Genomic DNA, 21,059 nt, shown 5'->3' with positions numbered 1-21,059 from the left:
CTTTCTAAATCAGTTTTTTAAAAAATTAAGACCTAAAGAGAAAGGGAGGAGAGAGGAAAAAAAAAAAAAAAAAAAAAAAAAAACGAGAAAGAAAGAAAGGAAAAAAGAAAGAAAAAGAGAGAGAGAAGTACAAAGGAAGAAGAGGCAAGCAAAGTAGCAAGAAAAAAAAAGCAACAGGAAGAAGGTCCTCTGGTTTTATTGCCAACTTAGAGTTTATTACCAAGAGACAGAGATGTAACCACGCAAGGAGAAGGTCAGCTTCTCCCACGGCCATGAACAAATGGTGAGGAAAGTCAGGCCACCTTTCTCATTTGGTGACAGCTCCTGCCAGAGCAGATGAGGATGGTTTTGGAAGTGGTTCTCACCCTGTCTTGACCATCCTGGCTCTGGCCATCCTTTTCATTGATGTGGAAGTCAGGGTAGCTCTGACACACCAGTCCACCTCTGGCTTCTATCTTCAGTCCCACCACAGCTTTGCCAGATTTTTTTCACAATCTAACCAGCACCTTGCTCACCACAGATGATGTGCCACACTGCTGGAGAACTAGGGAGACTCCCCTCAGCACAGTTACTGACTCCTACTGACCTCAGCCCAAGGAAAGCCACCATATCACTGGTTCCTGTAACCTTGAACTTCACAGCACTAATCAAGACAGAATTATACTTAGGAAGTAAATTATTTACTGAGAGTACTGGAATTTCTTACCTCACTCAGCTTAGCCCAGTTGAAGGATTTCAGTGGGTGTGAAGGCTGCGGGATGGATTTCTTCTTCAGGCTTGTGCCACTGCTGCTGAAGGTGGTTGTTGAAGGAGGTGGCATCCCCATGTTGAAGAAAGGTGGTGCTCCTGGTGGGGGAGGAGGTCCTCCTGGTGGAGGTGGTGGAGCAGGAGGAGGGGGACAGCTGGAGAAAGGCAGAGGAGGTGGCAGCGGGGGCAAATTCTCAGACATGTGAGAAGAGGACAGAGCTAATGGGCCACCTGGAGGTGGGGGTGGCGGGGGTGGGAAGGAAATGCTGCCCCCTTGCTGAAAAATAAAAACACACAGAAAAAGAAAGCAAACAGTTTTAAAGGCACAATAACTCCGTATTGCCAGCTGATGTGATTTTCTTATGAGTCTCAAAATATTTGACGCTTTTTTTTAAAGCTTCCTGCACTTAAAGCCATGCAATAAAGGGAGGAATCTCAGCTTTCATTTAAGAGAAAATTTCAAGACCTTTAAGCTGTGGAGAAGAGCTTGAAAAAAGGAACCATAAATGGGTCAGAAAAACAGAAAGCTAGTAAAAGGAGCCAAAATGCATTATTTTGTCCTTATGTATAAAAAAATCAATCGTATGAACTTATGAACTCTTGGGTTTTAAACCTTAGGGTTTGAAATACTGAATACCTCATCAGGACCCAGTAAGGCAAAGTGGGAAAGAGGAGTTGGAAGTTACTCTGCTTTCTGCAGTGTCTCAGGTCTCAGGGATGTGTCCTGGCAAGCTGAGGATCAGGCACACTGCTGAGACAGAAGGTGCACCAAGCAGGAGGGAGCAGCTGCAAATGTCACTGGGAGATTTCTCTCTTATTGCACTGAAATAATGACCAAGGTCACCTCACTCAGCAGTAAAAATTATGGCTGGAAGAAGAAACATGTGACTTGGGAGCTCCTGCAAGAAGACTGGCTAAGGAGAATGAATGAATGGAGCAGCACATGCATTAGCCGTTCTATACCATCAGCTAGGGGATTTCAGTCTCAACTAGAATCTTAGAAGCTCCTAAATATCCATCTTTCTAGCTGGCTAGACAGACTCTCTCTGTGCTGACCATAGAAAGTGTTTCACTCATAATTGTGCTTTTGTTCATCATTCACTAGTTAGCAGGCTTTAAACAAGGATGGGAAGAGTCCCAGTCTCATACCGAGAACTCATTAAGTTGAGCCACCAGGTCGTTCATCTGGTCCCGGGTCTGGCGCAGCTCCAAGGATTCCTTCTGCAGCTTGTCCTTCATTTTGTTCAGTGTCTTCATCATTTCATCTTTCTCCTGGGTCTTTGTCTCACATTCCCGCTCCTTCTTCTCTAACCTGCTCATCAGCTCAGCATGTTCTAGGGGGAAAAGGCAAGCAAGGTGATGAAATAAAGTTCACAAACAATCCCCAAAGTGATCCAAGTTATGCTGAAATAAATGTGACAAATCTGTCAGTTTAACTGGGAATGTATAGTGAGAACAGGACAAAGAAAACAGAGTCTGACTGTCTTGACAGTGATCTTCAGTAATCAAGACAGCAATGCCAAGTTCCACCTAGACTGTAAAGTCACTTTGTATAGAGACTGAGGAAAGCCCCATCTTAAGAAACCCGTAAACTGATCACCTTGAGGCAAAATGTACTGGAGGGGACAAAGCAGGGTTTGCCCATGAAAAAATAAATTGTGCACCCAGCTCTGCTGGCCTCTGCTCTCTGACTGAATCCAGATCAGTCTTGCCTCTTCTTTCACTGCCCTAAACACAGAGGATACACTCACCTTTCCGAAATTTCTCTGCCTGGTCCCTCCACTGCTTGACTTCATTTTCATTCACCAGCCTAAAAGATGAAATGAGATCATAAACCTGAGCTACCCAGGTGGAAAGACAAGTAGCCATTATCTGTAGGGATCAGCGGGAGACAGCCTGGTGAATGGACATGTTTATACATGACCATACCAGTGGTCAGTCTGGTTCCAGATCCTGTTCCTTTATACCAGCCAAATACCAGTATAAATGTGATGGCTTGTTGCTCAAAGCCCTGGGAAGTGATAAAGGAATGTCTGGGAAAAAAAATTTGATTTGTTCCTGTTTTCAGGTAATGCTGTCAAAGCGCCAAGTCTGCTTATTTTGAAAGAGAGAGGTCATCACTAAAATAAACATAACCGCTTTGGTTTACAGTTTACCCCACCCTTAATAGGAGACCAGATTGCCATCTTTTTTCCTACTTTCTGTGGTTCTATTTTTTTTTCTTATAAGGGAAGGATGCTTATCTGTTGGGTAATATATCAGTAGCAAGGCAATGCTCATATCTCATACTGGCACAGCTATTTCCTATTACTGACAGAAAATATGCAGGGGATGCTGGGAATTGATTAGATATGTGGAATGAGGAGTAACTATGAAAGCAGAAAGGGAAGATCAGGCACAAGGTCTACAATGAAGTCTGATATCCAGACAGGGAGTAACACCAATCTATTTTTCCATTATGAGAAAAGAGTTTTGATTTTGGCTTATGCCTATAGCAGGAGGGACTGTAAGATCTTTAGTATACGAGAATTTGGTTTCATATAGGGCTTATGTTATATGAAATGTTCTTTTCAGTGAATAATTCAGAAGGGTAATGGGGCATGAATTACTTGTAGAGGTAAATGGATGTGATGAAGAGTCCAAAACTTTTGCTAAACAAGGAGACTGAGAACAGGGAAACTGCGATGAGTGCCAGCTCATGTAGCTAGAGTTCTCAAATGGTGTGTCCTATGGGAAAAAATAATGGTAGTCTGTGGGTGAGAGGATGCAGACATTTTATGAAGAGGTAAAAGGTTTGTGTGCGAGTTTCTCTCCACTATTTCAGAACTTTCTACACCATGTGCTCGTTAGTGAGGAATGAGGCATAAGTAGAGATGAACACTTTTTTTTTTTTTTAATATCAGTGAAAGCTTTCATCAACATTCTGAATGAAAAAAGGCACATGAGGAAGCCTTGTTATAATATCATGGGTATTTTTTCTGCTCCTTTAAACATCTTAATATTTAATAGCAATTAGAATCTGGAGGCAAGGACTTAGCTATAAAATACCATCCAGTTAAGATGTTTACCAGGTGATTAGGAAAAAACTGTTTAGAAGACTAAGATGACAACAAGAAGATTTAAGTTAAAATAAGAAATTCGTCAGATATGTGATTTCCTAAGCAACTGCATGCTTATTACATACTTACACCCATGTAACCAAAAGAAACAATAATAATGCAGCTTACATTTTAATGATATTTTTGACATTGAAGTTTTCCAATGGAGCTATATCTGGATCATCTCCTCGTTCATCCTGAAGAACAATTTGTTGTAGTATTCTGTCCAACAGCTGCCACTGCTGGAAGTTTCCTCCATTCCTCTTATCTGTATGGAAAAAGACCAATTTATGAGAACTTCCATTTGCCTGCCAAAGTGCACAGACCTGCCAACAGACTGGCATTCCTTCCTTCCCACCTTCCATCTCAATCCTGTATCTAGTAATAGAACAAAAGTCTAACACTGAATGAATTGGTATTTTAAAAGCCCACAGAAGTGACTCCTTTGTGATAGCTGTTACTTGATATTTTCTGGGGTTTGATGTTGTGCTTTTTTTTGGTACCTAGGTAATACCTTGACCAGGCACTGTGAAAACAATCAGATGTTCTATCTGCATGCTCAGCTATATGCAGGTCAGTGACACTCAACTGGCACGAAAAATTCCTACAAACATGACCAAAAAGTGTGGAGAGAAAGAAGAGAAATTGAACCAAAGGGACTGATATCAAACAAAAGAGCCAGAACAGCATGAAGGTCACCTTAGTTCTCTGAGTTACACAACCTAAACTTTTATATTCTTTAAAACTGCTCAGTAGAATCCTATCCTGAGCTAGCAGGATTTAACCCACCCAAAATCTAGGTCCATACCTAAAGTTCAAATACTGTCAGGAGATCATCAGGACAAAAAACTGCTCAAATTTGTGCACGGCAGTACTTAAACCTAATGAGTACCTGAAACATGCCCCAATACTTTATGAAAAAGCACACCACAGTACATATGCCTCATGTTCCCTTCCCAATTTAACTGCTAATGTGTGGATGAAGGCAATGAAGACCAGCACCTGGTACCAAACAGGATTAAGCTAGGCAGTTCTATAGTGATCATGCTATGCCTTTGCTCAGCTGCTACATTCTGGAAATATAGCTGAACTCTTACACTACAGCTACAGAAGACTCCTATCATTTCTCTTGAAAAGAAATGCCAACATTTTTTTTCAGTTTAAGGTCAGGAGCTCTCCACTGATGCATTGCCATGACCTAGCAGCCTGAACACTTGATGTGGAATTTCACAGGGACAGAACAGTTTTCAGCGCTGTATTGCTTCACCAGGAAAATTCCTCACTGAATTTTGTTAACATTCAAAATGGTATCTCTTTCTGGGAATTCCCTCATCACAAGAGCACAGGGGCTCTTTCTTTTTTAAAACTTTGAATTTAAAATCATTAAAAGCTCTGTCAGTGACTAACTGGAATGTCTAAGCTACTTAATTTTACATGAAAGTAGGGAGAGAATAAGCTGCTGCTTTAAGTATTGCAACAAAAATCTGCTTGATGGAGTCAGTGTAAGATACCAAATCCCATGGCCACTGCCAGGTTCTGAATGAAAGACAAGGGCAGTGTGTGTCCTGGTATGCAACCCTGTGCCTACACCAAAAATTCACCCTGTTCTCTAACACCCATTGTTCTTTAAAGGTGATGTACTCACATGGCATCTGCAAGCAGTGCTGGAGGATTGATAACAAATAGGGATAGGCGTCTGTGTGCTTCAGTCTCTTCTTGATCAACTCAAACATCTGAGAGGCACTTTTTGTATCAATGTGGATCTGAAGTGAGAGAATGTAGTGAAAGAACAAGTGAGAAAAAACCCATGCACAATGAAAGCCTGATTAAATGTGAAAGATCTTACTGACAGAAAGACAGGCACATTTCTATCAATGGGACCTCGTCAGTTTCCTGCAGTGTCCATCTGCAGGTTTCAGTGAGGAGAGGGTACATGGATCTTTGACACCAGCATTACCATCCCCACTCCAGATAGATCATATCCCCAGAGTAAAGGGCTAGGCAGGTGGGAGGGATGCAAAGCCACCAAGAGCTGTTCTGGAGCAAGTAAAACATTTGAGTCCGTGAAAGCGGCACAAAGAGTAGAAGATAAGCAGGAAAGGGCAAGCTGTTCTGTATCAGTGTGTGGAAAGAGATGCCATGAAGAAAGAGGAAATTGTAATTATAATGAATCCTACAGCCTCTTACTGTTTTACAGTTGTGGAAACTGTCCTTATTTTACACTCATCTTTAAAATCCACCCAACATAAAATACTTTTCCTCTCCACAGGCTCTGAGGTGACAGTCTTCAGGAAAGTTTCCTGTAATCTTGGGAAAAGTACCAGATATGAACCCAAGCTTCACCATAATTCTGCCAAGAAGACTGAGAACATGAGAGCAGGGCTGAGAACCTCCTCCACTCCTGAGCCTTCAGCTAAAAATAAAGAAGTCCTTGTCAAAGACACTTGACAGAAGCCCTGTCTGTGATCATTGTTTTCACTGTTCACACACTGAAGACCCCCTACTTGCTAAGTAAGAACAAGAGCACCGGACACTGTTGGCACTTTTTTGGGGGAACACAAAGGGAAGTTGCATCAAACATCCAAAGTGGTCTTCAGTTTTGGGTGAAGTTTAGGTACTCCAGAGAAAAACTTACCAGGTCAAACCGCTTGGCAAGTTCCAGATCATCTTCATTTCTCACCATCTCAAAGAAATCTAAGTGCCTAAAAGAAAACAGAAAAACAAACCAAACAACACATGCCAATATTCATGGCATGATTCAGACTTAAACTAATTGTCACTACAGAAGCACCAACACCTCTTAGAAGGTTTTCTTACATGAAGTGCTGGGTTAGCACAAGGCAGCTCATGGGGGTCAATGACCAGGCAGAAGGAATGGCTGGCTAAGTGCTAAGTCATTCTTCCTTGTGCTAAGTCACTGTGTTGAGGTAAGGCTGCTAAAAATAAACATAAAATAGGAAAGGGATATTCTATTTATGATGAATGTAATGCCTGCAGTGATAATAGATTTCTAAAAAGTCTATGCCATCCCTGTTGACCAGGTATTAGACCATTAAAAAAATAGTTTATTTTACATGGTGAGGCAGAGATGCATTTGGTGGATTAATTAAACAGCACAGCTTGCTGTTGTCTTTCCATTTGTCTATTGAAAAGCAGAGCAACATGCCTCTGTTGGCATCTGGAGGACCTGGTGAGAGACACATTTGGCCATGGCATCTGGACTTGTATTTCATGGAGATTGGAGGACAGTGGATGATGTGGAAAAAGGCTGTGGCTCATCCCTTGGTATAGACACATAGTTTGTGGAATCCAGGCATCTAGGATCTTCTCAAACCCCCATTATCATTCTTGTGACTGTAACCCACAAGATCCAAAAGTGCCCCTGAGTCCTCCTAAACACTCTGGTTACTGACCAGGAAAAAGGCACTGCTACTGCCAGTAGAGCAGATTCTCTTCTTGGTTATAATGTGGATGAAAAGTAACATTTCTGTTTCCAGCTCTGCAGCTATTTGTAGACACATATGAAATCTTTTCCTGTGACATTAATACACAGGTATTTGACTCCACCTGCCCAAAGATGTGAGGACACTCTTTGTGACAGGCAGCTGGTGCCAACCAGCTAACATTACATTTGCCCCCAGAGATAGCTCTATCACCCTACAGCACCTCATGACAGTGGATATTTGAGAAAAAAGAGCCTTGAAAGGTGTAGGCATAGGCCAAATCCACAGATTTTTCACCATGCACTTTGACAAACTTAGCTTGGAAAACCCAAATATCAGATACCTACAGATCAGGTCTGCTCTGTAGGAAGGGGCTTAAAATAGCAGACAGTAAGGGACAGCAGCACATCAGCAGTTCAGTGCCTCTCTGCAAAGCTTAATGGGGCCAAAGGAGAAGCCAGACTCCCACAGCTGTCTGCTGGTATGCCATAAAATGCTTCATTTTGTTAAGCAAATGGATTTTGCCAGGCTCCTCATTGGTTCATCAGCCTTTCGGCTTTGTGTAGTGTCTCAGTCAAATCTTGCAGGGTTTTTACTCCAAGTTTATTTCAGCATGTGGCTCTGTGAAGGTTTAATGTAAGGTCATTAGCAGCTTCAGTTACTGTGTCAAAATATGGAATTGCTAGGGGAGAAAGTATTTATTATCCATACAACTTGTAACACAGTCATTTGCAGGTGCTATTCAGTGTTACATTTTGTAATAGTAGCAGGGCTGTTTGAAGATGCTCCTCCTTCTTTTCTCTTACCCCCTTGGCATCTCTACTCATTTGCCTGCTACAAATCCCCTATTTTCTCATAGTTGTGCCAGTGCCACTGTTTTGGAGGCTGTGGTACAAGCTACATCACAAAAATGACTGAGCTTAATGAAAAACCTTGGAAACTCAGAACCTGCTCTTTGAGGAGCCTATCAGGAGCTAGGCCTACTCAGCCTACAGCAACAGGATTTTGTTCCAGTTTTACTACAAGGGAAAAGGAATTTTTTTCATTAATTTTTCTTTTTCACTCTGATTGCCATCCCCAGCTTAAAAGGAAAGCAATTCAGGTACTCCTTGCCACAACCACTGCCAAATAGAATGCATGTTTCCTACTTCATCTGCTGATTTTAATTTTAAGCAGAAGTCTTTTTGTCTTTAAAGGGAGTCAGTTTTAGGGAGAGACTTTGTGCTTAAATCTGAAACTGAAATAGAGAAATGTTACTAAGAACTCTTTTTGCTGGTCAATAACTGTTCTCAGAAAGCATGCCTTACCTGTCCAGTGTGGCATTCTCATGTTCCCTTAGCTTGTCAATGACAGGTTGAATTCCCAGCATTAGAAACTCATATCGTAGGTGTAATCGGAACTCCAAATTGTCCTTAAAACAATGAGGGAAAACCAAGTTCTTAGATTTCAAAGGCTTTCCATCACATTTTTAAAAAAAATCATTACTTAAATGAATATCCTCTATCCTGACACCAAGCTCACAAGATGATTATTTGAAAAAAAGTAAAAAAAAAAAAAAATGCCTTTGCCTCCACTTCACAAAACACAGTCCTCATTTATACCTACAATGAGTTCTGAATACCCCGTCAGAAGGACAGTACCTTCCATGTTATTCCACAAAGAAAAAATTGATTAGTGTTTGTCTTGCTAGTCCATCAGAGGTCCTCTTCCTAATTTTTATGTTTATTTGTCATAAACTCACAATATACTCTGGCTAACTTGACACCTATTCAGTGGGAAGATACAGCACTTCAGCACAGAGAGACAAACATACTGTCAGACAGAGCTCTTATAAGCCTGTTGTCTGTTGTGGTTTAACAAAAAAAGAAAACCAAACCTAAAAAATAGTAAAGCAAATGTAACAAAAGTAAGATTTTTTATGAAACAAAACCAGTTTAAATGATTCTCTAGACTCAAAAGAAGTGGAAGAAAACCAATAAATTGTCTTCTGAAATGTCTTCCTTTGACATTTTATAATTAAAATGCTTTGAGTTTGGCTTTGAGTCAAAACTTTGCAGTTATTTAAAACCAAAAATACCCGAAGCAAATGTTTCACTGCAAGTAGCCTAAGTTATATTAGAAAAGGTTGGGAACGAAATAATATGGAAGACTTTTTAAAACTGGTATTAACAATTCAGCATTATTTTCCCCCAGCTACATCCACTCAATAACACCAGATTTGTGACTTAATCTACCAGCCATTTCCAAGGTAAATTAATTCAAGCATGACATGTAGAAGGAATTTCCAAGGCAATGACTCACCTCACCCGCACCAGCGTTCAGCACAGCGTTGATAAAGGACATGATGGCTGTTTTGAGATTCACTTCATCTCGGTATCGCCCCATACTTCGATCTAACTCGTTCAACAGTGTCTGAAACAGAACAGCAGGCTGGGTTAGAGGATATAATCTAATTTCTTGCACCATTTTGCATACTCTTCATGAGATATTTCACACGATCTTCCTTTGATTCAGTGGGTATTTGCCTAAAGAAATTTTTTTTCAGACAAGATTGTTAATTTTGGGCATGCCAGAATAAACACAAAGGAAGAATAGCGATAAGAATAAACTGCTGCTCATCTGATCCTAATGAAAAATGAAGTGGTGTGGTTTTTTGCTTGGTTGGTTTTCTTGTTTGGTTGTTTGGGTTGGTTTTTTTAAGCCATTAGTTGAGAAGAAGTCATTTCCTCTATAGTTTCTGCCAACATGACCTAAGAAAGCAGCAGTATGATGTACTTCCTAGGCAGCCATCTCAATATGACAGGGCATTTATAAATCCAGACAAATAACATCAGATTCATACATCCTTTCTAGTCACATCTCTCAATTTCTTCTCATTAGTGGGTCTCAGCAGAATAGGGGGGGGGGGGGGGGAAAGTATTCTAAATATATATTCTAAATATACAGGAGGAAAGAATTCTAAAGAGAATCTAGTCTTCTGAGGAATAAAACCTATACATGGACCTTGGAAGATTTCTCCTTGTTCTTTCTCTTACAACCATTTTACATGCAGCAGACAGTTACCTACCTCTTGGTAAGCTCCTATTGGGGATTTACAAATAAAAGGAATATCCCCTGTGCATACACATCCAAAACTCAAAGGTAAATTAACTGCACACCCAGCAGAGCTGTGTAAGCTCCAGTTTCCTTACTACGAAATCACAGAATGGTTTTGGGTGAAGTGACCATTAAATATCATCTGGTTTAACCCCCCTGCTATGGACAGTGACATCTTTCAACCAGATCAGGTTCCATCACATCCATAATTTCCCAGTAGCTTTATTATGAGCCAATAGCAACTCTTCCCCAAATTTGTTAGAAAAAGAAATTAGTCTCACATAAAAATATATTAAACACCCTGCTGAGTCAGATGGATGGTCAGTCCAGTCCAGCCCAGTATCCTATCTCTGACAATGACAATAGGAGACTGCTTAAGAGGTCTTTAAATTCATGAACAAACCCAGCTCTTCAATTTGGCAAATTAGTAGAAGGGAAACAAATGAGAGAATGAGTTCTGTTACTGTCAGATTTGACACTAAAAGAAAAGCACATGTGTCTTTTCAGAATAATTTAAGTGGCCATTACCACTGAAGGATTAAAACAAATGACAGTTTAGCTGGTTTTCTTCTCAGATGAATATTTCTTTCTCACAGATGAATATGCTAGACTCTGTGCAACACCTTATCAGCCACAACATCCAGACAGGTTAAAGAATGTTAACAAAAGTTTTCTATGACCCATTTTGGAAGGCTGGACTAGGAACAGAATGCAGTGGGAGTTAAACCAAATTCAGGAAAAAAACAACTCTGGGTTGCACTAAACTGACTGAAGAGCAGCACCTCTTCATGGGATTGTTCAGCTCTATAACAAAACACCAGAAGTTCATGCAGTTCCTAAAGATCAGAGTCAACACCTGCACACTGTTACAAAACTCCAGTATCTCCAACCCTTTGCAACTGGCTGAGGAACAAGTTTTCACTTGAACATTTCCTGTGAAAAAGAATTCACCATGTCTCTTGGCACCCAGCTCTGTGGCCAAATTGATCTTATGGCTGTAAAGGCTTTTCCTACTATTTAAGCAAACCTTTCCTCACTTCATCCCATTATTCCTCATAACTGATACCCAGTACAGTTTTGTTCAATCTTCAGCAAACCTCAAAAGGCTTTGGATGAGTCCTGAAGGGAAAGAAGGAAATCAAGCAGGAATACAGGATTTTAATTTGTTCCCTGTTAGCTCCTCTCCTACAACTCTGAATTCAACAGATTTCTCCCTACAGATTATGGTCTGTACTATGTTTAACACAAACCAGGCAAGGGGGCTCTGGAAGGAATGTTCCTAATCCCCACCTTTTCAACTGCCAATATCAAGGTTCCTTCATACCCTCCACCTCAAGCTTCAAAATGTGTAGCAGAAAGGAGAAAAACAAGAATGTTCTGGCCCAGTTACTCTTTTCATCAGCAAATGAAACTGGCTCCTTTCAGACAGTATCAAACAGCCAGGTCCTCTCACTAAAAGGCAATTTTTCTCCCCACAGGGGGCCCAAGATGGGTGGGTACTTCAGCCAGCAAATGAGGCTGAAAGGGCACTGGAACATCCAGATAGACTCTGCTGGGCCAGCACAGATTTATGACTTCACAACATTAGTTTGATTCAGTATATACCATGCTAAAATGTACAACATGTTACAGTGTCATAACACAATGCATTCAGAAGAGAAATGAGAGGAAGCAGCAAGCAAAACAGTAAAAAGAAAGGCAAGAGCTTAGAGAAGAGTAAGATTGGGCTTCTTTCACAGGATGATGCAGACATGAATGACACTGAAATCAGAGATTCTTCTTTCTCAGTTCTCATAGAAACCTCCATCCTCACAAGAAAAGCACTGAAGAAATTTGACATAATGTTTTAACAGTCACAAAGTAAGTCAATGACAGAATTATACTAGTACCAATTTTGAAAACATCAGGTGGATGTATTCCACATCTCTGGTTTGAGGGTTTATTCTCTGGCTTTCCAGTGTTTTCTTTCATCTCTCTTATTTAAGGGGCAGTTTGACCTTGTGGGCAAAGAAGTATATTGCAAACAAAAATTGGACGATGAAAAGACAGAGCTTTTCTAGATAGTCTCAGGAAGAAGATTGAAGGCATGCCTTTATATTATTGTGGTATTTGAGTAAAGATGGAATAGTACCGTGAGGAGGAATATCTTAAAAGAGGAACTGCAGACTGCCTGTTGGACATTAAAGAGGGAGTTATTTCAAGTAGAAGGGCAAAATAAAAGGAGGGTCAAAGATTAAAGAAGGACAAGGGATCAGCTCAGGCAAGAAGCTGCTGCAAATGTGAGAAATTAGAAATAGTCACAGTATAAATTCAGACACAAACATAAAGTATTGAATCTTGTCACTAGTGCCATGAAAAATACCACAGCAAAAAAGCAAGAACATCCTTTCAAAACTTTTCCAGTACTGTTTGGTTAGAGGTCCTCAGTTGGCATTACCTGGTGGAATATAGTTAAATTTATTTAATTTGGATTACAAGTGCTTATATCACTAAGGAATCTCCCTATAATTTGGATTTTGTCCTTAGATACAGTAGCATATATGTATATATATATTTCTTATTTAACAGTCGGAGTTATAGCAGGACAGAAACAATGCAAGTTTAGCAAAAAATATATCTTAGGTTGCAGCTTTTCTTTTCTAGTAATTCATCAGCTGCTGGGTCCTCTGACTACTTTTAGCTAGCTGTGTCTGGTAGCTCAAATTATGCTTAGAACACTGACCAACTATAACTTTTGATATTTGATGAAACATGCTGTGGTTTATGTGACCATGGTAAATACCTGATCTCTACATAATTCCACCACACCTGAGAATGTGCAGGAAATAATGTGTTACAATCTAAACTTGTCAGTGGCAAAGTTATACACGAGCTCAAGTTTTAAATGGTTGCCAGCAACTAATTCTGAACTTCTCTTCTTCATTCTTATGAAGAACAATGGAAGCAGAGCCATGAACCCCAAATTTTTGACAATGAGATGGCTGAAAGGGATGAAGAACATTATCAACCACTGTTGTCAGGAGGCAACTTGAAGAAGAGGAACAATTGCATTGATGATGCCAGGCGTCAGCATTATCAGTAAATTATTTAGTGGACATTCCAATAAAAGTGAGCTCAGCTTAGTTTCCAGAAAGGCCTACACTTCTTCACAGAGTTTGATTTTAAAAAATGAGAATCTGAATTTATTTTCCTTTCAGGTATTTTGTCTCTAATTTGGCCATTGTCTTATGAAGCTTGATCTAGATAAAGACAGAAGTGCCTTTAGAGTTCCCAGCTTTCCTTTTTTCCCTCTCATTAGAATTCTACAGCAATAATGAACCATAGAGACAAAGGAATGAATTCCAGCTCTGCACATCCAAAGTATGTTTCTCCTGTCCCTACACTTTAGTTAATTTGCTATTATTTTCACAGGAAGAATTTTCATTTCTTGGTTCAGCTGGGTTTTATTCTCAAAATGCTATTAGGCCTCAAAATATGATTAGGTGTGGCTAGTCAAAGTCAACCTAAAGCTGCAAGCTCAGAACTGTTTGGACACTTTAATACATTAAATGATATCGCTAGTTCCTCAAGCAACAGGAAACACATCCCCAAAAGATTTAGTTTGAAAGCTGAAGGATCTCTTCAGATATTTGCAAAGGCTGGGCTAGAGATTATACCCAGGAATAGGTTAAAGAAAAAAAACAAACAAAGGCTTTCACTGGCTTTCTTTGCCCATCACATCTTAAAAACTTACAGTATAGACATTGTCAGCTCATCCTTGATAAAGCTTCTCTTGATAATGACCTGCAAGACTGTTCTGAGACACAGGTGTGGGTGGGCAAGAGGCAAAGAGATATAACACTTCCCTAACTGACAAGTCCTAGAGTATCAGAGAATCTTCCACTAAAAGATGAAGTGTGAATGACCACATTTGTTTCATCAGCATTTAAAAATATCTCTGTTGGAACAAAATGAACGAAGATGGATGAGAAATGTGTATGAACCCTTCCCTCCCCAAAATTAAACACAAGTTATTGCCATGTGTAGAAGAAAATCCCATTCCAGCATCTAGACAAAAGCACTGGAAATTTCAAACAAGAATGTATCCCTTCTGCTAAATAATTTTGAGAGTTGGGTGAGGGGGTTTTTTGGTTGTTGTTTAAGAAAAAAAGGGGTATCCCATTTATCTTTCACTTTTTTTTCCCCAGGGGAAAAGCAGTTTGACAAAAGCAAGCATTTATGGAGAGAATTCTTTCACAAATGGGATAGTGTGTAATCATCTGCAAATCATTACACCAGATTCCTCAAAAGCCCACAAGACCTGTGCTACCACACCTGTTCTTCCATCAAGGCATTCAAGAATGTCTAATTCAGGAAGGATTCTCCATTTCAGCTAAAAACTAGAGAGTATGTTGGATGGAGCTGTGCATATAAAGCACTGGACCTGCCAATGCCTTATATAGGTGAATGGAATGGAATATTTCAGCTGGAAGGGACCTACAACAATCATCTAGTCCAACTTCCTGACCAACAGCTGCCCAAAACTTAAACCATGTTATTGAGGACATTGTCCAAGTGCCTCAAACACTGACAGGCTTGGGGGATTGACCACCTATTCAGAAATCCTCTTCCAGGGTTTGATCACCCTCTCAGTAAAGAAATATTTCCTAGTATCTAATCTGATTCTCTCTGCAGCTTTGAAACATTCCCAAGTGTCCTACCACTGGATACCAGGAGTGAAGACCTCAGCACCTCCCACTTAATTTCCTCTCAGGAAACTTCAAAGAGCAATGAGGTCACCCCTCAGCCTCCTTTTCTCCAAACCAGACAAGACCAAAGCCTTAGCCACTCTTCATAGGACATTCCTTCCAGCCCCTTCACCAGCTTTGTTGCCCTTCTCTGGAGAGTTTAAAGGACCTTTCAATTCCTACTTAAATTATGGGGCTTGGAACAGGACACAGTATTCAAGATGAGGCCACACCAATGCTGAATACAAGGGAATAACCACCTCTTTTGGCTGTCTGTTTATAGTGTGTTTCAAGCACCCCAGGATGTGGTTTGCTCTCTTGGCTGTCAGGATCTTGGCTGCCAGGACCAAGCCAAGATCTCCTACATCCCATTCTTAGGTCTGATTCACAGTCAGTGAATCCAACAGTGCATTCAGTCCCAAAAACTAATATTGGCAGCTCCTGTTCCTAAGCACAAACTGTTTCCTCATTCATTTTTACAGTGATAGTTTATTGTAGCCAAAAATCCACTGATGTATTAGCTGAGGAGGAGGCAGGAGATAATGGCTGACAGAAACCAGGATCCAGAACCTGTTGGTCCAACAGCACCCTTATAATTTCACACATAAACAAATAGTAAATGGATGAGTACACCTCTAAGTTTAGGAGCCACAGCTTCATATATAGCAACAGATTCTGCTATATCTTTTTGCAAATGTGTTCAGGACAATCAATGTTATAACAGCAGCCAGCAGCAACCAGAATAAGACTGACAATGATCTACTGACTTACCTCAAGGTCTCAGATTGTTTTCCTTCTGTGTTCTGAATGAGACATATCCAAGCCAACAATTGCTAAGTGGTGACAATTCACAAGCTGATTGCTAAGTGGCAACTGAAGTGCTTCCACTGTCCATTATTTAATCCACAACTCTTTGTTTACTAAATAAAGGACTTTAAATTCAGGACAGAGGCTCATAGTATTCTATGGCCTCTTCTAGAGCAAAACAAATGATCACCACCCCAGAAATGCCATCAGGTTAGAGTAGGAGGAGATTATCAGTTTTCAGTTGATATAAGCCCTCATTTTAAGGTGAGATATAGGAGACTTAAATTAGCATTAATGATAAGCAATCAATATACATATATGCTGATTATCTTTTTGAGGACATGCCCTTCCTAAAACAAAATGAGAAATACTGCCTTTTTACTATCTAGCAGGTTTGCAATACATGCACTGTGAAAACTGTTCCCTGCAGATTTTCATCATACTGGGTACTTCTGGCAAGGTATCCTCCTTGTACCTGGAATCTTGTTCTTTCTGCAGCGTATACTTGATAGTGAAGCATGGCTTGCAAAACTTTCTTGTGACCATCTGGTACCAAGCAGACAGCCCCTAGGATCTCCAGCACAGCAATCTTGGTCTTAATGTTCTCAGTCCGTAAGCTCTGAGAGATGATGTTGATACTCTCTGGATGAGCCAGGACATGAGCCCGTCCTTGGGAGTTGTTCATCAGTGCCTTGATACACCCTATAACGGATGTGTGGATACGGCTCTCTGAGGTCTCATAGTCCATGCTCTTCAGAAAATTCAGCAAACAGCTCAGGCCATCCAGCTCAATAAACCTGGTCACAAACCTGAAAAAACCAAACAAACACACTAAATTTAAAAAAAAAAAAAACAAAACAAAAACTCAAACAAAACCAAATAGGTAGGAAAAATAAGGAAGGCAGACCAAAGACAATTTATTCAAATGATACTCTACTATTTAACCTTACATCTGTAAATCTGGACAGTTTTTACCCTGACCTTCACAGAATAATTCTCAGCTATTTAAGAAAAATAACCCAACAAACAAAAACAAAAGAGAAAACAGATTCTCTAATAATGATGTGTCACATAGTTTCAGGGTAATTATAGTCTATCATTTAATGACCCTACCCTTAGGTCACTGTTTTCTTTGTTACAGTTACCATCAAACACCTGCTGTGGTTCACCTCAGTTGCTGCATTTTCAAGGCTCAACAGATTCTTTTAAATTGCTACATCTTACCCACATGCTAACACACACAGGGTATTTTTTCATACAGACACACCACCATACTTTTAATTTTGAGGTCAGATTATCTTTAAAACAATTTTTAGACTTAGGTCAAACTTCTAGCTGTCATTACTTAAAGGCTTCCACCTACAGGATAGGGTACACTTATAGAGAAACTCATTACCACCATGTTTGCCAGCTTTACTGACTTCACACTCCCATTCTGTCATACGTGTATAGGAACATAAAAAGTTAAAGTTTAAAAGGTACACATTCTACAGCAAAAGGCAAAACTCCTGTAATGGCCTTGGCTGAATTTTTTATTGTTTGATTGCTTTCGTTTTGAGGAGGTGTATTAAGGATGGAACAGACCCATGGTCAGCCTGCAGTAGCAAAATGTATAGTAAAACCCATCATAAATAAAGGAAACACAGAATTATTCTCTTTCAAAATTACACACTGAAGACTGAATCTATAGTGCTGACTACTGACATAACTAGAGTTCTGTTCCTACTGTATGTAAAATTTGCTTTTCTTTAGATTTAGACTAAGGAAACTGGGGATGAAAACAATATAGGAAAGAGTACTTGGAAAAAAAGGTTTTATTCAAAACCAGGGTCAAAAATCCAGATGGGTCAAATTAGGCCATGCAGACAGCCTCTTAGACAAATCAGCAGAAATTAATGGAATTGCATACGTCAGTTCAAACAAATAATTCTAGAAATATTTCATTTAGTGTTTCCATGTTTAAAAATCCATGGGGATTCAAGGACATGAAAAGGGGCTGCAAATAATTTCCCTCGATCACTTTGTTCACTCTCTGCCTCCTTTAACAGGTCTGTCAGGTAGGTGCACTGTTTTAGAATGTCTGAATGCAAAACCACATGGACTACATCTGAATTTTCAGTAGAAAATTTCAGTAGATCAACAACAGCATGTCCATGATTATGCTCTAAACAGCATAATGTAGAAAGACATCTCTAACAAATGGAAAGGTTGTTAACAATTGCCACCTTGTACCAAATCAAAAATAGAAAAAAATCTGTCGTTTTGCTTTTACCCAGCCTCTCTTCCTCTCTGTTGGAAACCTCCTAATGTGTTGTCCTCTTTTCTGTCTGTGAGATGCTGTTCCTAACATGCAACAGTAATGGAAGCACCATATGGAAAGACTGAATTTCACTGGTCTCTGTTCACGTCTCTGCACCAGCAAGACAAACCTGAGACATACTTTCATAACTTCTGGATATGGACTTGAAATGTCTCTGATCTTCTGCTGGTGATACTCCATACCACTAAGGAATGTTCAGGGCTCACCTGAAAGTTATGCTGACTATGCTGGCAGATTTGCCAACTTTCAGCTTATTTGGGCCAACAGTTTGACCAGAAACACAGCAAACTCTGGTGCTTTCAACAAAGTTTTGATCTGAGGCTTGGGTTTTGTCCAAAATTGAATTTCAAAGTGAGTATCAGAGTTAAGGCAAGCACACACAGGAACACATGCACATTAAAAACAAAAACAAGGTTTAGTTGAACCCTGCTAGGACAATCTGCCAAATTTCACATAGGTCTGACTGCACATTCTTTGGATGCATCATCAAAACTTAGTACCATGTTTGTCATGCATTTAGTTGTTAGCATTCCAAAGAAGACTGAAACAAGTGCATTCATGGCTAAAATAATTGCTCCTAACTATGCATTTGGAACCAAAGTAAGCACAAATTCAACTTGTTAACAAACAATGCAATACCAGTTACTACTGAGCATTTCTCTAACCCCGGGCCTAAGGAGAAAATTTGCTCTTGGCCTCTACTAGAGAAACTAGTTTAAATTCTGCTTTTCCTTACCTCCAAAGTTCAATTTCCTTACACATTCCTTCCCCCTTTTAGGGGAGGAAATTATATATCTAAAATAAACAAACAAACAAAAAGAAAAAACAACAAAAAACCCCAAACAAAAACAAACAAAAAAACCCCGATGTTTTGCTGTTGTTTTCAGTTCCAAGCCTGAGGTAAGACCTAAGATGGACACCTTTCTGAAGATGTGGAACTCCACTGACAAAAGAAAGCATCCTGAACAGAGTGTCTCATAAGTACACTTTCAGACCAAACACCTGGTCTTATGACAAGACATACAATATACATTCATGTATTTTAGCCTGCTATGATGACCATGTGAAAAAAAGGTAAATGCACAAAAGTTACATTGTCCCAATTAAATACAATTTCTTAACTAAATTCACTGGCAGAGCAATTTTTCTAGGACTATTTGGATGAGGTCATTCCAAAAAGGAGGCATTGCACAGGGAAGTGGTGTGTGTCACAGACCTTGATTAATGACATAATTTAAAACAATGTGGGGATTTTCCTGCACTCTTTCTTAGTCCAGAGAGCAAACAGTGAGTTGCATTACTCAATAGGAAGCAAAACTAAGAATCTTCTCATTTCAACTGACAGCAGAAGCTGTAATGAAATGATGATTTTTACCTTCCTTTTCCAAAACACAGAGTTCACTGTTTAAAAAAAAAAAAAAAAAAAAAAAGAAAAAAAGCCAGAAGTCATACAAGGGGGAGAGAGAGAAATGGTAATAGCAGTTTCAGAGCTAAGAGACACTCTCAGTATGATAATTTGCTTGGTGTAAGCACGCATGTGGGGAAGTATGTATATAAATGTCTGCACAGAAGATAAAAAGAACTGGGAACTTAGCTGACAGGCTAAGAGCCATAAACCACTGTTTGGTGTTTGTGCATTTGTATGGCTGTAAGGAGGTACATGTGTGTGTTTGTGTGTATGCAAAGGCAAACCCACCTCAGGCACATAAAGTACCTTCGTCCTCAAAATTTACATGTATATAAATAATTGCTATCCCATATGCCCTGTATGCTGCAAAATAAGGCCTTGTTCTAGACTGAAAGGTGTAAAGTTAAGCATATTTGCCAATGCATTCGGGCCAACATATTCAAAATCTCAAGTGTAAATAAAGCAGGGTGTGTTTTAATAGGTGCTAAACAAGCAAATTAAAGCCCAGCCTCACCTCAGACTCTCACTTGACCAGTTTAGCACTCTTTAAAAAGCAGGGTGCCTCTTAGCCTTTCAAGCTTAAGAGAGTGCTGATCAGAATGAGTTAGCTAGCTCTAATAACAAACCTTTCAGCCAAATACAAATGCAGCACAGCCTCAGAGGTAACAACCCACTGATGGACTCAAAGTGTAAGGGGGGGAGGGCAGACTCCCTGTGAGACTCGATCCAGCTCAGGAAAGACAGAAAGATCATATTTTGTGGGTGTGCAGAGGGCAGGATGTTCCCACCCTGTTAACAGCTAAGGCTACACTTCCCTGCAGTATCAGTTTTTAAATTAGAGGGCACATATAATCCTGACAACTACTGAACTGCTGAAAAGTTCAGCATAATGAGTTTTTCTTACTGGATGTATAGAAGATCATCTCCAGTATGTTCTTGAATACAACATGGCTACTCCAAACAAAAATAACAATCTGAGTTAAACAAAAGAAGAAAATCAGACAGCCAAGTGACTATTCAGACTAAAGGAGGTATTATTCTGGGGTTATGAGAAGTTATTTTTTTCCAGTCCCTTGCATGTTCTTATTTTTGATGCATTTCTGAACCTCCATTTTTGAGCACTAAAATACCAAAAAAACAGAGCTCTTCTCCTGCTTTGTCCAACAGTTTGTCATCACACTTGTTTATGGTCGTAAGTTCTTACAAACCTAAAAGAAAATGTGTTTCTTTACAAGATGCAGATGTGAGGTTTTTTGTTCTCTAAGTCTGGGGTTGTTCCTGCGTGCTGGGACATAACCTGGCTTTAATATTTAAGAGCAGCTCCTACATACCAGTGCATACAAAATGCACTTGCTCAAACAGGGACAACTAGTTGCCCAGGAATATTTCTATTACCTTTTCTCCAAAAAGGAG

General features: G+C 39.8%; 1 protein-coding gene across 7 annotated transcripts in view; it reads right to left on the bottom strand.

Annotated features, from left to right (window-relative positions):
• The window catches only part of DAAM2 (dishevelled associated activator of morphogenesis 2), a 203,586-nt gene that overhangs the window by 49,620 nt on the left and 132,907 nt on the right, over positions 1-21,059 (bottom strand). For all 7 annotated transcript variants that reach the window (XM_071739383.1, XM_071739381.1, XM_071739382.1 and 4 more), the window contains 9 exons: positions 16,394-16,727; positions 9,590-9,700; positions 8,596-8,699; positions 6,481-6,547; positions 5,491-5,608; positions 3,975-4,113; positions 2,499-2,557; positions 1,897-2,081; positions 707-1,024 (listed from right to left, as the gene is read on the bottom strand). In XM_071739383.1, coding sequence (XP_071595484.1) covers positions 707-1,024; positions 1,897-2,081; positions 2,499-2,557; positions 3,975-4,113; positions 5,491-5,608; positions 6,481-6,547; positions 8,596-8,699; positions 9,590-9,700; positions 16,394-16,727 — 1,435 coding nt within the window. The remainder of the gene's footprint in view (positions 1-706; positions 1,025-1,896; positions 2,082-2,498; positions 2,558-3,974; positions 4,114-5,490; positions 5,609-6,480; positions 6,548-8,595; positions 8,700-9,589; positions 9,701-16,393; positions 16,728-21,059) is intronic.

Source organism: Heliangelus exortis, chromosome 3, assembly GCF_036169615.1.
Source record: "Heliangelus exortis chromosome 3, bHelExo1.hap1, whole genome shotgun sequence".
NCBI lineage: Eukaryota > Metazoa > Chordata > Aves > Apodiformes > Trochilidae > Heliangelus > Heliangelus exortis.
Note: the sequence above shows the minus strand (reverse complement) of the source record. Positions and strands in the feature narration are given on the sequence as shown.